The 13,872-nt window shown below is 39.7% G+C and overlaps 1 protein-coding gene across 2 annotated transcripts in view; it reads right to left on the bottom strand.

Annotated features, from left to right (window-relative positions):
* Positions 1-13,872, bottom strand: part of HSD17B4 (hydroxysteroid 17-beta dehydrogenase 4) — a 790,821-nt gene that overhangs the window by 46,656 nt on the left and 730,293 nt on the right. For both annotated transcript variants that reach the window (XM_053701594.1, XM_053701593.1), the window contains exon 24: positions 12,423-12,550. In XM_053701594.1, the coding sequence (XP_053557569.1) occupies positions 12,423-12,550 (128 nt within the window). The remainder of the gene's footprint in view (positions 1-12,422; positions 12,551-13,872) is intronic.

The raw sequence follows: 13,872 nt of genomic DNA, 5'->3' as shown, positions 1-13,872 counted from the left end.
AATTTATTAACCCCTAATCTGCCCCCCCTACACCGTCGCCACCTATAATAAATTTATTAACCCCTATCCTGCCCCCCACTACGCCGCCGCCACTGTAATAAAATGATTAACCCCTAAACCTAAGTCTAACCCTAACGCCCCCCTAACTTAAATATTAATTAAATAAATCTAAATAAATTAACTCTTATTAACTAAATGAATCCTATTTAAAACTAAATACTTACCTTTAAAATAAACCCTAATATAGCTACAATATAAATAATAATTATATTCTAGCTATCTTAGGATTTATATTTATTTTACAGGTAACTTTCAATTTATTTTAACCATGTACAATAACTATTAAATAGTTATTAACTATTTAATAGCTTACATAGCTAAAATAAAGAGAAATGTACCTGTGAAATAAATCCTAACCTAAGTTACAATTACACCTAACACTACACTATACTTTAATAAATTATTCCTATTTAAAAATAAATACTTACCTGTAAAATAAACCCTAAGATAGCTACAATGTAATTAATAATTATATTATAGCTATCTTAGGATTTATATTTATTTTACAGGTAACTTTGTATTTATTTTAGCTAGTTAGAATAGTTATTAAATAGTTATTAACTATTTAATAACTACCTAGCTAAAAGAAATACAAAATTACCTGTAAAATAAATCCTAACTTAAGTTACAATTAAACCTAATACTACACTATCATTAAATTAAGTAAATAAACTACCTACAAATAACTACAATTAATTACAATTACATAAACTAACTAAAGTACAAAAAATAAAAAAAGCTAAGTTACAAAAAATAAAAAATTAAGTTACAAACATGTTAAAAATATTACAACAATTTTAAGCTACTTACACCTAATCTAAGCCCCCTAATAAAATAACAAACCCCCCCAAAATAAAAAAAATCCCTACCCTATTCTAAATTAAATAAATTTCAAAGCTCTTTTACCTTACCAGCCCTTAAAAGGGCCATTTGTGGGGGCATGCCCCAAAAAGTTCAGCTCTTTTGCCTGTAAAAGAAAAATACAACCCCCCCCCAACATTAAAACCCACCACCCACATACCCCTAATCTAACCCAAACCCCCCTTACAAAAACCTAACACTAATCCCCTGAAGATCATCCTACCTTTAGTTGTCTTCACTCAGCCGAGCCACCGATGGAACTGAAGAGGACATCCGGAGCGGAAGAAGTTAATCCTCCAAGCGGCGCTGAAGAAATCTTCCATCCGATGAAGTCATCATCCAGGCGGCGCTGAAGAAGTCTTCGATCCGGCCGATGTCATCTTCAAAGAGGCGCTGAAGAGGTCTTCTATCCGGGCGAAGTCATCTTCCAAGCCGGGTCTTGAATCTTCCTTCCGCCGACGCGGAACCACCTTCTTCACCGACGGACTACGACGAATGACGGCTCCTTTAAGGGACGTCATCCAAGATGGCGTCCCCTCAATTCCGATTGGCTGATAGGATTCTATCAGCCAATCGGAATTAAGGTAGGAAAATCTGATTGGCTGATGGAATCAGCCAATCAGATTCAAGTTCAATCCGATTGGCTGATCCAATCAGCCAATCAGATTGAGCTCGCATTCTATTGGCTGATCGGAACAGCCAATAGAATGCGAGCTCAATCTGATTGGCTGATTCCATCAGCCAATCAGATTTTTCCTACCTTAATTCCGATTGGCTGATAGAATCCTATCAGCCAATCGGAATTGAGGGGACGCCATCTTGGATGACGTCCCTTAAAGGAGCCGTCATTCGTCGTAGTCCGTCGGTGAAGAAGGTGGTTCCGCGTCGGCGGAAGGAAGATTCAAGACCCGGCTTGGAAGATGACTTCATCGGATGGAAGATTTCTTCAGCGCCGCTTGGAGGATTAACTTCTTCCGCTCCGGATGTCCTCTTCAGTTCCATCGGTGGCTCGGCTGAGTGAAGACGACTCAAGGTAGGATGATCTTCAGGGGATTAGTGTTAGGTTTTTGTAAGGGGGGTTTGGGTTAGATTAGGGGTATGTGGGTGGTGGGTTTTAATGTTGGGGGGGGGGTTGTATTTTTCTTTTACAGGCAAAAGAGCTGAACTTTTTGGGGCATGCCCCCACAAATGGCCCTTTTAAGGGCTGGTAAGGTAAAAGAGCTTTGAAATTTATTTAATTTAGAATAGGGTAGGGATTTTTTTTATTTTGGGGGGGGTTTGTTATTTTATTAGGGGGCTTAGATTAGGTGTAAGTAGCTTAAAATTGTTGTAATATTTTTAACATGTTTGTAACTTAATTTTTTATTTTTTGTAACTTAGCTTTTTTTATTTTTTGTACATTAGTTAGTTTATGTAATTGTATTTAATTGTAGTTATTTGTAGGTAGTTTATTTAGTTAATTTAATGATAGTGTAGTATTAGGTTTAATTGTAACTTAGGTTAGGATTTATTTTACAGGTAATTTTGTATTTATTTTAGCTAGGTAGTTATTAAATAGTTAACAACTATTTAATAACTATTCTAACTAGCTAAAATAAATACAAAGTTACCTGTAAAATAAATATAAATCCTAAGATAGCTATAATATAATTATTAATTATATTGTAGCTATCTTAGGGTTTATTTTACAGGTAAGTATTTATTTTTAAATAGGAATAATTTATTAAAGTATAGTGTAGTGTTAGGTGTAATTGTAACTTAGGTTAGGATTTATTTCACAGGTACATTTCTCTTTATTTTAGCTAGGTAAGCTATTAAATAGTTAATAACTATTTAATAGTTATTGTACATGGTTAAAATAAATTGAAAGTTACCTGTAAAATAAATATAAATCCTAAGATAGCTAGAATATAATTATTATTTATATTGTAGCTATATTAGGGTTTATTTTAAAGGTATTTAGTTTTAAATAGGATTCATTTAGTTAATAAGAGTTAATTTATTTAGATTTATTTAATTAATATTTAAGTTAGGGGGGCGTTAGGGTTAGGGTTAGACTTAGGTTTAGGGGTTAATAATTTTATTACAGTGGCGGCGGCGTAGTGGGGGGCAGGATAGGGGTTAATAAATTTATTATAGGTGGCGACGGTGTAGGGGGGGCAGATTAGGGGTTAATAAATTTATTATAGGTGGCGACGGTGTAGGGGGGGCAGGATAGGGGTTAATACATTTAATATAGGTTGCGGCGGGTTCAGGGAGCGGCGGTTTAGGGGTTAATACATTTATTATAGTTGCGGTGGGCTCCGAGAGCGGCGGTTTAGGGGTTAATATGTATAGAGTAGCTTGCGGTGGGCTCCGGGAGCGGCGGTTTAGGGGGTAATAACTTTATTTAGTTGCGGCGGTGTAGGGGGGGTCAGATTAGCGGTGTTTAGACTCGGGGTACATGTTAGGGTGTTAGGTGTAGACAGCTCCCATAGGAATCAATGGGATGTCTGTCAGCAGCGAACTTGTACTTTCGCTATGGTCAGACTCCCATTGATTCCTATGGGATCCGCCGCCTCCAGGGGTGGCGGTTTGAAAACCAGGTACGCTGGGCCGTAAAAGTGCCAAGCGTACCTGCTAGTTTTTTGATAACTAGCAAAAGTAGTGAGATTGTGCCGCACTTGTGTGCGGAACATCTGGAGTGACGTAAGAATCGATCTGTGTCGGACTGAGTCCGGCGGATCGAAGTTTACGTCACAAAATTCTACTTTTGCCGGTCTCAAGCCTTTGATAACTAAGGCGAATCAGCCTCGCCACAAATACGCTGCGGAATTCCAGCGTATTTGAGGTTGACGGCTTGATAACTAGGCCCCGCTGTCTGCATTTAACATTGCACAAGCAGTTCACCAGAACTGCTTGTGCAATGCCGCCCCCTGTAGATTTGGGTGTCAATTAGCGCCTGATCTTATAGAATCAGGCAGATTGCAGACCGCAGCCTCAGCGGCAGCGGATCAGTTATGGAGAACAATATGATAATTCGGCCCCAAAGTATTGATCTAGGCCCATTTTGGTATATTTCATGCCACCATTTCACCGCCAAATGTGATTTTTCACAAACTTTGTGTTTCTCACTGTAATTATTTACATACCTCTTGTGCAATCATAGAACAAATGATTGTAAAAGCTCCTCTGGGATATCTTTTGTTTAGAAATAGCAAACATATACATGGTTTTGCCACTGCTTTTGGTAATTAGAATGCCGCTAATTGCAGCTGTGCACCACATTTCTAATATTTCCAGCAGTGAAGGGGTCAATCAGGTAGCTTGTAAGGTTAATTTTAGCTTTAGTGTGGAGATTACCCTCCCACCTGACCTCTCACACACCCTGACCCCTACCTGATCCCTCCCAAACAGCTCTCTTCCCTCCCTCGACCCCCAAGGGTCACCACCATCTTAGGTACTGGCAGACAGTCTGCCATATGAAGATTTAAGGGAATCTTTTTTAAATTAATCTTTTTTTACTTTTTTTTATTTGCTGCAGTGTGGGATCCCCCCTTACCCTCCAACGTCCCTGATCCCTCCCAAACAGCTCTCTAACCCTCACCCCTCCAACTAGTGTCCGCCATCTGTCTGCCAGTGCCTATAAAACACTAACAATATTGTTTTTTACAAAGTCTGTAAATTAGTGGTCCCCCCACCACCCTTCCCTTCAGATCGTTAGTTAGGGAACCCTCCCGCCCCACTTTCTTCTGTAGCTTAGCTCCCCATCTCTTCATTTTTTTTTCTGTAGTGTAGGGCCATCCAACTCCCTCCCTCCATCCACCTGTCCACCTCTCAGATTCCCTCCCACACCAGCAGATGATTGTTACGTCTGTAAAGATCTGGCATCTTCCTTCATATGAAACAGGAGCACAGATCGCGCTCCAGTTCCATATGCAGGCCGATGCCATGAGCTCAGGAACACCAGCTCTTGGCTGTAACTTAACAGCCATGACTGCTGGAGCTTCTTGCAGCCCAGACTTATATATACATTGTGCAGTACAATAGGCAAAGTACCGCACAACGTATATATATGTCGCATTGGGTTAGGGGGTTAAAGTGATATTCCGATCAAAATGAACATAGATGAATTACATCTTTGAAAAGAAAACATAATTTATGCTTACCTGATAAATTTATTTCTCTTGTGGTGTATCCAGTCCACGGATCATCCATTACTTATGGGATATTAACTCCTCCCCAACAGGAAGTGCAAGAGGATTCACCCAGCAGAGCTGCTATATAGCTCCTCCCCTAACTGCCATTACCAGTCATTCGACCGAAAACATGCAGAGAAAGGAAAACCATAGGGTACAGTGGTGACTGTAGTTTAATGGAAAAATTACCTGCCTTAAAGTGACAGGGCGGGCCGTGGACTGGATACACCACAAGAGAAATAAATTTATCAGGTAAGCATAAATTATGTTTTCTCTTGTTAAGTGTATCCAGTCCACGGATCATCCATTACTTATGGGATACCAATACCAAAGCTAAAGTACACGGATGACGGGAGGGACAGGCAGGCTCTTTATACGGAAGGAACCACTGCCTGAAGAACCTTTCTCCCAAAAACAGCCTCCGAAGAAGCAAAAGTGTCAAATTTGTAAAATTTGGAAAAAGTATGAAGAGAAGACCAAGTTGCAGCCTTGCAAATCTGTTCAACAGAAGCCTCATTCTTAAAGGCCCAAGTGGAAGCCACAGCTCTAGTAGAATGTGCTGTAATTCTTTCAGGAGGCTGCTGTCCAGCAGTCTCATAGGCTAACCGTATTATGCTACGAAGCCAAAAGGAGAGAGAGGTAGCCGAAGCTTTTTGACCTCTCCTCTGACCAGAATAAATGACAAACAGGGAAGACGTTTGTCGAAAATCCTTAGTTGCCTGTAGATAAAATTTCAGGGCACGGACTACATCTAGATTGTGTAGCAGACGTTTCTTTTTCGAAGAAGGATTAGGACACAAAGATGGAACCACAATCTCTTGATTGATATTCCTGTTAGTGACCACCTTAGGTAGGAACCCAGGTTTAGTACGCAGAACTACCTTGTCTGAATGAAAAATCAGATAAGGAGAATCACAATGTAAGGCAGATAACTCAGAGACTCTTCGAGCCGAGGAAATCGCCATTAAAAACAGAACTTTCCAAGATAACAACTTGATATCAATGGAATGAAGGGGTTCAAACGGAACCCCCTGTAAACCATTAAGAACTAAGTTCAAACTCCATGGTGGAGCAACAGTTTTAAACACAGGCTTGATCCTAGCTAAAGCCTGACAAAAAGCTTGAACGTCCGGAACTTCTGACAGACGTTTGTGTAAAAGAATGGACAGAGCTGAAATCTGTCCCTTTAAGGAACTAGCGGATAAACCCTTTTCTAAACCTTCTTGTAGAAAAGACAATATCCTCGGAATCCTAACCTTACTCCATGAGTAACTCTTGGATTCGCACCAATATAAGTATTTGCGCCATATCTTATGGTAAATCTTTCTGGTAACAGGCTTCCTAGCCTGTATTAAGGTATCAATAACTGACTCAGAAAAACCACGTTTTGATAAAATCAAGCGTTCAATTTCCAAGCAGTCAGCTTCAGAGAAATTAGATTTTGATGTTTGAAGGGACCCTGGAACAGAAGGTCCTGTTTCAGAGGTAGCGACCAAGGTGGACAGGATGACATGTCCACTAGATCTGCATACCAAGTCCTGCGTGGCCATGCAGGCGCTATTAGAATCACTGATGCTCTCTCCTGTTTGATTCTGGCAATCAATCGAGGAAGCATCGGGAAGGGTGGAAACACATAAGCCATCCCGAAGGTCCAAGGTGCTGTCAAAGCATCTATCAGAACCGCTCCCGGATCCCTGGATCTGGACCCGTAACGAGGAAGCTTGGCGTTCTGTCGAGACGCCATGAGATCTATCTCTGGTTTGCCCCAACGTCGAAGTATTTGGGCAAAGACCTCCGGATGAAGTTCCCACTCCCCCGGATGAAAAGTCTGACGACTTAAGAAATCCGCCTCCCAGTTCTCCACTCCCGGGATGTGGATTGCTGACAGGTGGCAAGAGTGAGACTCTGCCCAGCGAATTATCTTTGATACTTCCATCATTGCTAGGGAGCTTCTTGTCCCTCCCTGATGGTTGATGTAAGCTACAGTCGTGATGTTGTCCGACTGAAACCTGATGAACCCCCGAGTTGTTAACTGGGGCCAAGCCAGAAGGGCATTGAGAACTGCTCTCAATTCCAGAATGTTTATTGGTAGGAGACTCTCCTCCTGATTCCATTGTCCCTGAGCCTTCAGAGAATTCCAGACAGCGCCCCAACCTAGTAGGCTGGCGTCTGTTGTTACAATTGTCCAGTCCGGCCTGCTGAATGGCATCCCCCTGGACAGATGTGGCCGAGAAAGCCACCATAGAAGAGAATTTCTGGTCTCTTGATCCAGATTCAGAGTAGGGGACAAGTCTGAGTAATCCCCATTCCACTGACTTAGCATGCACAATTGCAGCGGTCTGAGATGTAGACGTGCAAAGGGTACTATGTCCATTGCTGCTACCATTAAGCCGATCACCTCCATGCATTGAGCTACTGACGGGTGTTGAATGGACTGAAGGACACGGCATGCATTTTGAAGCTTTGTTAACCTGTCTTCTGTCAGGTAAATCTTCATTTCTACAGAATCTATAAGAGTCCCCAAGAAGGGAACTCTTGTGAGTGGAAAGAGAGAACTCTTCTTTTCGTTCACCTTCCATCCATGCGACCTTAGAAATGCCAGTACTAACTCTGTATGAGACTTGGCAGTTTGAAAGCTTGAAGCTTGTATCAGAATGTCGTCTAGGTACGGAGCTACCGCAATTCCTCGCGGTCTTAGTACCGCCAGAAGAGCACCCAGAACCTTTGTGAAGATTCTCGGAGCCGTAGCCAATCCGAATGGAAGAGCTACAAACTGGTAATGCCTGTCTAGAAAGGCAAACCTTAGATACCGGTAATGATCTTTGTGAATCGGTATGTGAAGGTAAGCATCCTTTAAATCCACTGTGGTCATGTACTGACCCTTTTGGATCATGGGTAAAATTGTCCGAATAGTTTCCATTTTGAACGATGGAACTCTTAGGAATTTGTTTAGGATCTTTAAATCCAAGATTGGCCTGAAAGTTCCCTCTTTTTTGGGAACCACAAACAGATTTGAGTAAAACCCTTGTCCTTGTTCCGACCGCGGAACCGGATGGATCACTCCCATTAATAAAAGATCTTGTACGCAGCGTAGAAACGCCTCTTTCTTTATTTGGTTTGTTGACAACCTTGACAGATGAAATCTCCCTCTTGGGGGAGAGAATTTGAAGTCTAGAAGGTATCCCTGAGATATGATCTCTAACGCCCAGGGATCCTGGACATCTCTTGCCCAAGCCTGGGCGAAGAGAGAAAGTCTGCCCCCCACTAGATCCGTTCCCGGATCGGGGGCCCTGGATTCATGCTGTCTTAGGGGCAGCAGCAGGTTTCCTGGCCTGCTTGCCCTTGTTCCAGGACTGGTTAGGTCTCCAGCCTTGTCTGTAGCGAGCAACAGCTCCTTCCTGTTTTGGTGCAGAGGAAGTTGATGCTGCTCCTGCTTTGAAATTACGAAAGGAACGAAAATTAGACTGTCTAGCCTTAGGTTTGGCTCTGTCTTGAGGCAGGGCATGGCCTTTACCTCCTGTAATGTCAGCGATAATTTCTTTCAACCCGGGCCCGAATAAGGTCTGCCCTTTGAAAGGTATATTAAGCAATTTAGATTTAGAAGTAACGTCAGCTGACCAGGATTTTAGCCACAGTGCTCTGCGTGCCTGAATGGCGAATCCGGAATTCTTAGCCGTAAGTTTAGTTAAATGTACTACGGCATCTGAAATAAATGAGTTAGCTAACTTAAGGGCTTTAAGCTTGTGTGTAATCTCATCTAATGGAGCTGATTCAAGTGTCTCTTCCAGAGACTCAAACCAAAATGCTGCTGCAGCCGTGACAGGCGCAATGCATGCAAGAGGTTGCAATATAAAACCTTGTTGAACAAACATTTTCTTAAGGTAACCCTCTAACTTTTTATCCATTGGATCTGAAAAGGCAAAGCTATCCTCCACCGGGATAGTGGTACGCTTAGCTAAAGTAGAAACTGCTCCCTCCACCTTAGGGACCGTTTGCCATAAGTCCCGTGTGGTGGCGTCTATTGGAAACATCTTTCTAAATATCGGAGGGGGTGAGAACGGCACACCGGGTCTATCCCACTCCTTAGTAACAATTTCAGTAAGTCTCTTAGGTATAGGAAAAACGTCAGTACTCGCCGGTACCGCAAAATATTTATCCAACCTACACATTTTCTCTGGTATTGCAACTGTGTTACAATCATTCAGAGCCGCTAACACCTCCCCTAGTAATACACGGAGGTTTTCCAGCTTAAATTTAAAATTTGAAATATCTGAATCCAGTTTGTTTGGATCAGAACCGTCACCCGCAGAATGAAGCTCTCCGTCCTCATGTTCTGCAAATTGTGACGCAGTGTCTGACATGGCCCTAATATTATCAGCGCACTCTGTTCTCACCCCAGAGTGATCACGCTTACCTCTTAGTTCTGGTAATTTAGCCAAAACTTCAGTCATAACAGTAGCCATATCCTGTAATGTGATTTGTAATGGCCGCCCAGATGTACTCGGCGCTACAATATCACGCACCTCCCGAGCGGGAGATGCAGGTACTGACACGTGAGGCGAGTTAGTCGGCATAACTCTCCCCTTGTTGTTTGGTGAAATATGTTCAATTTGTACAGATTGACTTTTATTTAAAGTAGCATCAATACAGTTAGTACATAAATTTCTATTGGGCTCCACTTTGGCTTTAGCACATATAGCACAGATATCTTCCTCTGAATCAGACATGTTTAACACACTAGCAAATAAACTAGCAACTTGGAAATACTTTTCAAGTAATTTACTATAATATGAAAACGTACTGTGCCTATAAGAAGCACAGAAAAAGTTATGACAGTTGAAAATTAATAAACTGAAAAGTTATAGCATCAAATCTTTGTAAAAAACACAATTTTAGCAAAGGATTGCTCCCATTAGCAAAGGATAACTAACCCTGATAGCAGAAAAAAAATACAGAAATAAACGTTTTTTTATCACAGTCAACTACAATCTCACAGCTCTGCTGTGAGTGATTACCTCCCTCAAAACAAGTTTTGAAGACCCCTGAGTTCTGTAGAGATGAACCGGATCATGCAGGGAAGACAATAAACTTCTGACTGAATTTTTTGATGCGTAGCAAAAGCACCAAAAAAGGCCCCTCCCCCTCACACATAACAGTGAGAGAGATCAGTAAACTGTCATAAATTAAATAAAACGACTGCCAAGTGGAAAAAAATAGTGCCCAAAACATTTTTTCACCCAGTACCTCAGAAAATTAAACGATTTTACATGCCAGCAAAAAACGTTTAACATTAATAAATTGAGTGTTATTAAAAAGCCTGTTGCTAGTCCCTGCAAATTAGGCTAAAGTTTTATGCATACAGTATAATTCCAGTGAAGTGCCATTCCCCAGAATACTGAAGTGTAAAATATACATACATGACAGCCTGATACCAGTTGCTGCTACTGCATTTAAGGCTGAGTTTACATTATATCGGTATGGCAGAATTTTCTCATCAATTCCATTGTCAGAAAATAATAAGCTGCTACATACCTCATTGCAGATTAATCTGCCCGCTGTCCCCTGATCTGAAGTTTACCTCTCCTCAGATGGCCGAGAAACAGCAATAGGATCTTAACTACTCCGGCTAAAATCATAGAAAAACTCAGGTAGATTCTTCTTCAAATTCTACCAGAGAAGGAATAACACACTCCGGTGCTATTATAAAATAACAAACTTTTGATTGAAGGTATGAAACTAAGTATAATCACCACAGTCCTCTCACACATCCTATCTATTCGTTGGGTGCAAGAGAATGACTGGTAATGGCAGTTAGGGGAGGAGCTATATAGCAGCTCTGCTGGGTGAATCCTCTTGCACTTCCTGTTGGGGAGGAGTTAATATCCCATAAGTAATGGATGATCCGTGGACTGGATACACTTAACAAGAGAAACATATTTTTCACATAAATGTATTGGCAAAAATGCTTCTAGTAAAGGTTATCACTGTTTTAGAATTAAATTTTTCTTTGCACGTGCATGTGCATGTTCAGCAACAAAAATCAATGCCAAACACACATATTTAAAATCATAAACGTTTAAGTATAATGCTAATCAGTATATTAAATATAACACGTACATAAACGCACAGAATTCCCAGTAGGATGTTGGCTGGGTCAATATGTACAATACAAGTATTAGCAAAAATGCATGATGGAGGCCTGGAGAAAATCAGAGAATGAAGGCTAAGATTAACTAACAATCATGTCTGGTGTAGTTTTAGTTTTATCCACAACGAAGAACCCAGTCACAAATGTTAAAAGTTAATAGGGTGAGCCAAGATATGTTTCAAACTGTTGGATAGTTTGAAGAAATGTTTAAATGTGTGTATTCTACATTCTAATCAAACCTGGTGGAGGGGAAAAAAATAAATGCAAATGTAGGTAATTAACAATAGATTATCACGAATAGGAATCTCACTTTCTTGTCAAAATTAAAAGTTGTTTACCAAGTATTTTTTTTAATTATATTATCTTAATTAGATTTTTAAAATAAGTAAATAAGAAAAAGTGAGAAAAAAATAAAGCGTAATACAGAAATATTGCAGTCTGGACATCTGAAAAATACTACTCAGAGTATCAATGAAAAAGGAAGTCTAATTATTTTGTGTAGACCCGGCAAATTTGATGATAACCCTCACTTAGGAAACCACTGTACCACAGCAATAAATGGCTAACTATTGGAAAGTTACTGAGCACAAAGTCGGGGCTTGTAGGAAAATACACAGATAGAGTGCATAGTACTAGACAGAAAGAATATAGAGAAAGGTAAAGAAAAGAAGCTTAATTAAGATTAGAGTTAATGGATAGGTAAAGGAACCACATATTAATGTCTTGATGAGTCTAGTCTTTTCATTACTAATGCAATACTCTAGGTTGAGGTCAGGATAGATTAAAATAAATAAACATCAAAGTGGCTAGAGAAGCCACAGCACCCCTTGACTTGGAAGAAAGGAAATATCAACAGTCAGTGAGCTCAGTATGACTCACCGGGTTACCCCCTCTTATGGTTTAACATTAAAGGTGTATCTATGTTTTAGAATTTAACCATTGGGTCTAGTAAAACCATATCTAGAAAGGAATATGGATATTTCCATGCATGAGGATTGTTATAACGTCACATTGGAAGAGCATGTAAGTATCATCCGCATAGCGCCCAACAGTCCCACCAGATATGTAAAAGGGAGCCTTCCTCGCCACAACCTCTCCAGCATCTCTCTAAACATGTTTTCTAAGTATCTTATGAAACTTGCATACACAACTTTTTCAAAGCTCAAAAAGGTTACCTTTTGTGGATTGAGTTTTCCCAGAACCAGGTCCATGAAATCTTGATCTGAAAGAGTAAAAAAGGTATCGGCACGGCCGCGTACTTTGCCACGATACACTTCTCCAGATCCATTCTTTAAGTCTATTGCTGGGATAGTACAAAAATAAGATAATACAAATTAATATAGAAAATCATAGTGATTAATTGGTGCTTATCTTTTGCACTAATCCTAAACAAGTTTCGTGTTACAATTATTACGTAATTAAAAAATCCAATACAATATTCAAAACGAAGAAAAAAGAAGAAGAAAAAAACACAAATATATAAGGTTGTGAGCGCTATATTTCAGATAAGGTTGTGAGTGCTATATTTCAGATAGCTTGCAATATAGCAAGGGGGGGGGGGATGTCACACGATAAAACACTAGATCAACTTCATGAGTAGCCTCAAACTCTTAAAAGGACAATGTAGAGGAAACAGAGTCAAGGCACGAAAAATGTTGCTTGTCTTTACCCTTCCAATCAATAAAAATGTTGTAGATTGTCTGCAATGTAGGGTTTTGGCAGTGACCATCTTTTCCAAAGTGTACCTATGTTAAAAGTTTTAGTGGTTATGTATCCATTGGATGTTGTCCATAATAATCTAACAATATTCCCCTTTTAAATGTTTTATGTTGATTGTTTACAGTTTTTCATTACAGTATTTCATAAATTGTTTATGTGCACTTACGTTATGGTGCACAAGTTTGAATATTGTTTTTAGAATGCCACAAATTAAACGTATCCCCTCCCCCCATACATCTTTTCAGGGGAAGTTGGTGGCATTTAAGATTAGAAAGGAGTGCTACATAAAATCTTTAGTTTTACTGAATATATATATACTGTATATATATATATCTATTTTTACAAAAATAATTTAAAAATTTAAATGAAGATTGAAACCATGTTGCAGAGATGTTAAAAAAACATTTGGATAGGAATGGTAGGCATTGGGGAGGGGTTGCAATATTACCCTAGGAATTATTTAGTTATGAGCTAGCAAAGAATTACACTTTGTTAGTCACTTAAAGGGAGAGTAAAGTCAAAACTAAACTTTCATGATTCAGACAGAGCATACAATTTTAAACAACTTTCCAATTTACTTCTGATTAAAATTTGCTTAGTTCTCAAGGTATCTTTTACTGAAGAGTAAAACTAGGTTGGCTCATAAGAACTCAGGAGAAATAATGTTGGAAAACACTGCTGCCATAGAGTACTAAAGACGTGCACACACTGAGCTGTTATGAGCCTACTTAGTTTTACTTTCAATAAAATATACCAAGAGAACAAAGCAGTTTTGATAACAGAAGTAAATTGGAAAGTTGTTTAAAATTGTATGCTCTATCTGAATCATGAATATTTAATTTGACTTTACTGTCCCTTTAAAACACTGAAAAATCCTTAGAAGCATTGATAGTAACATGAATGAAG

This window comes from Bombina bombina, chromosome 2 (assembly GCF_027579735.1).
Source record: "Bombina bombina isolate aBomBom1 chromosome 2, aBomBom1.pri, whole genome shotgun sequence".
In the NCBI taxonomy this organism is placed as follows: Eukaryota; Metazoa; Chordata; class Amphibia; order Anura; family Bombinatoridae; genus Bombina; species Bombina bombina.
This window is presented reverse-complemented; position numbering and strand designations above follow the sequence as displayed.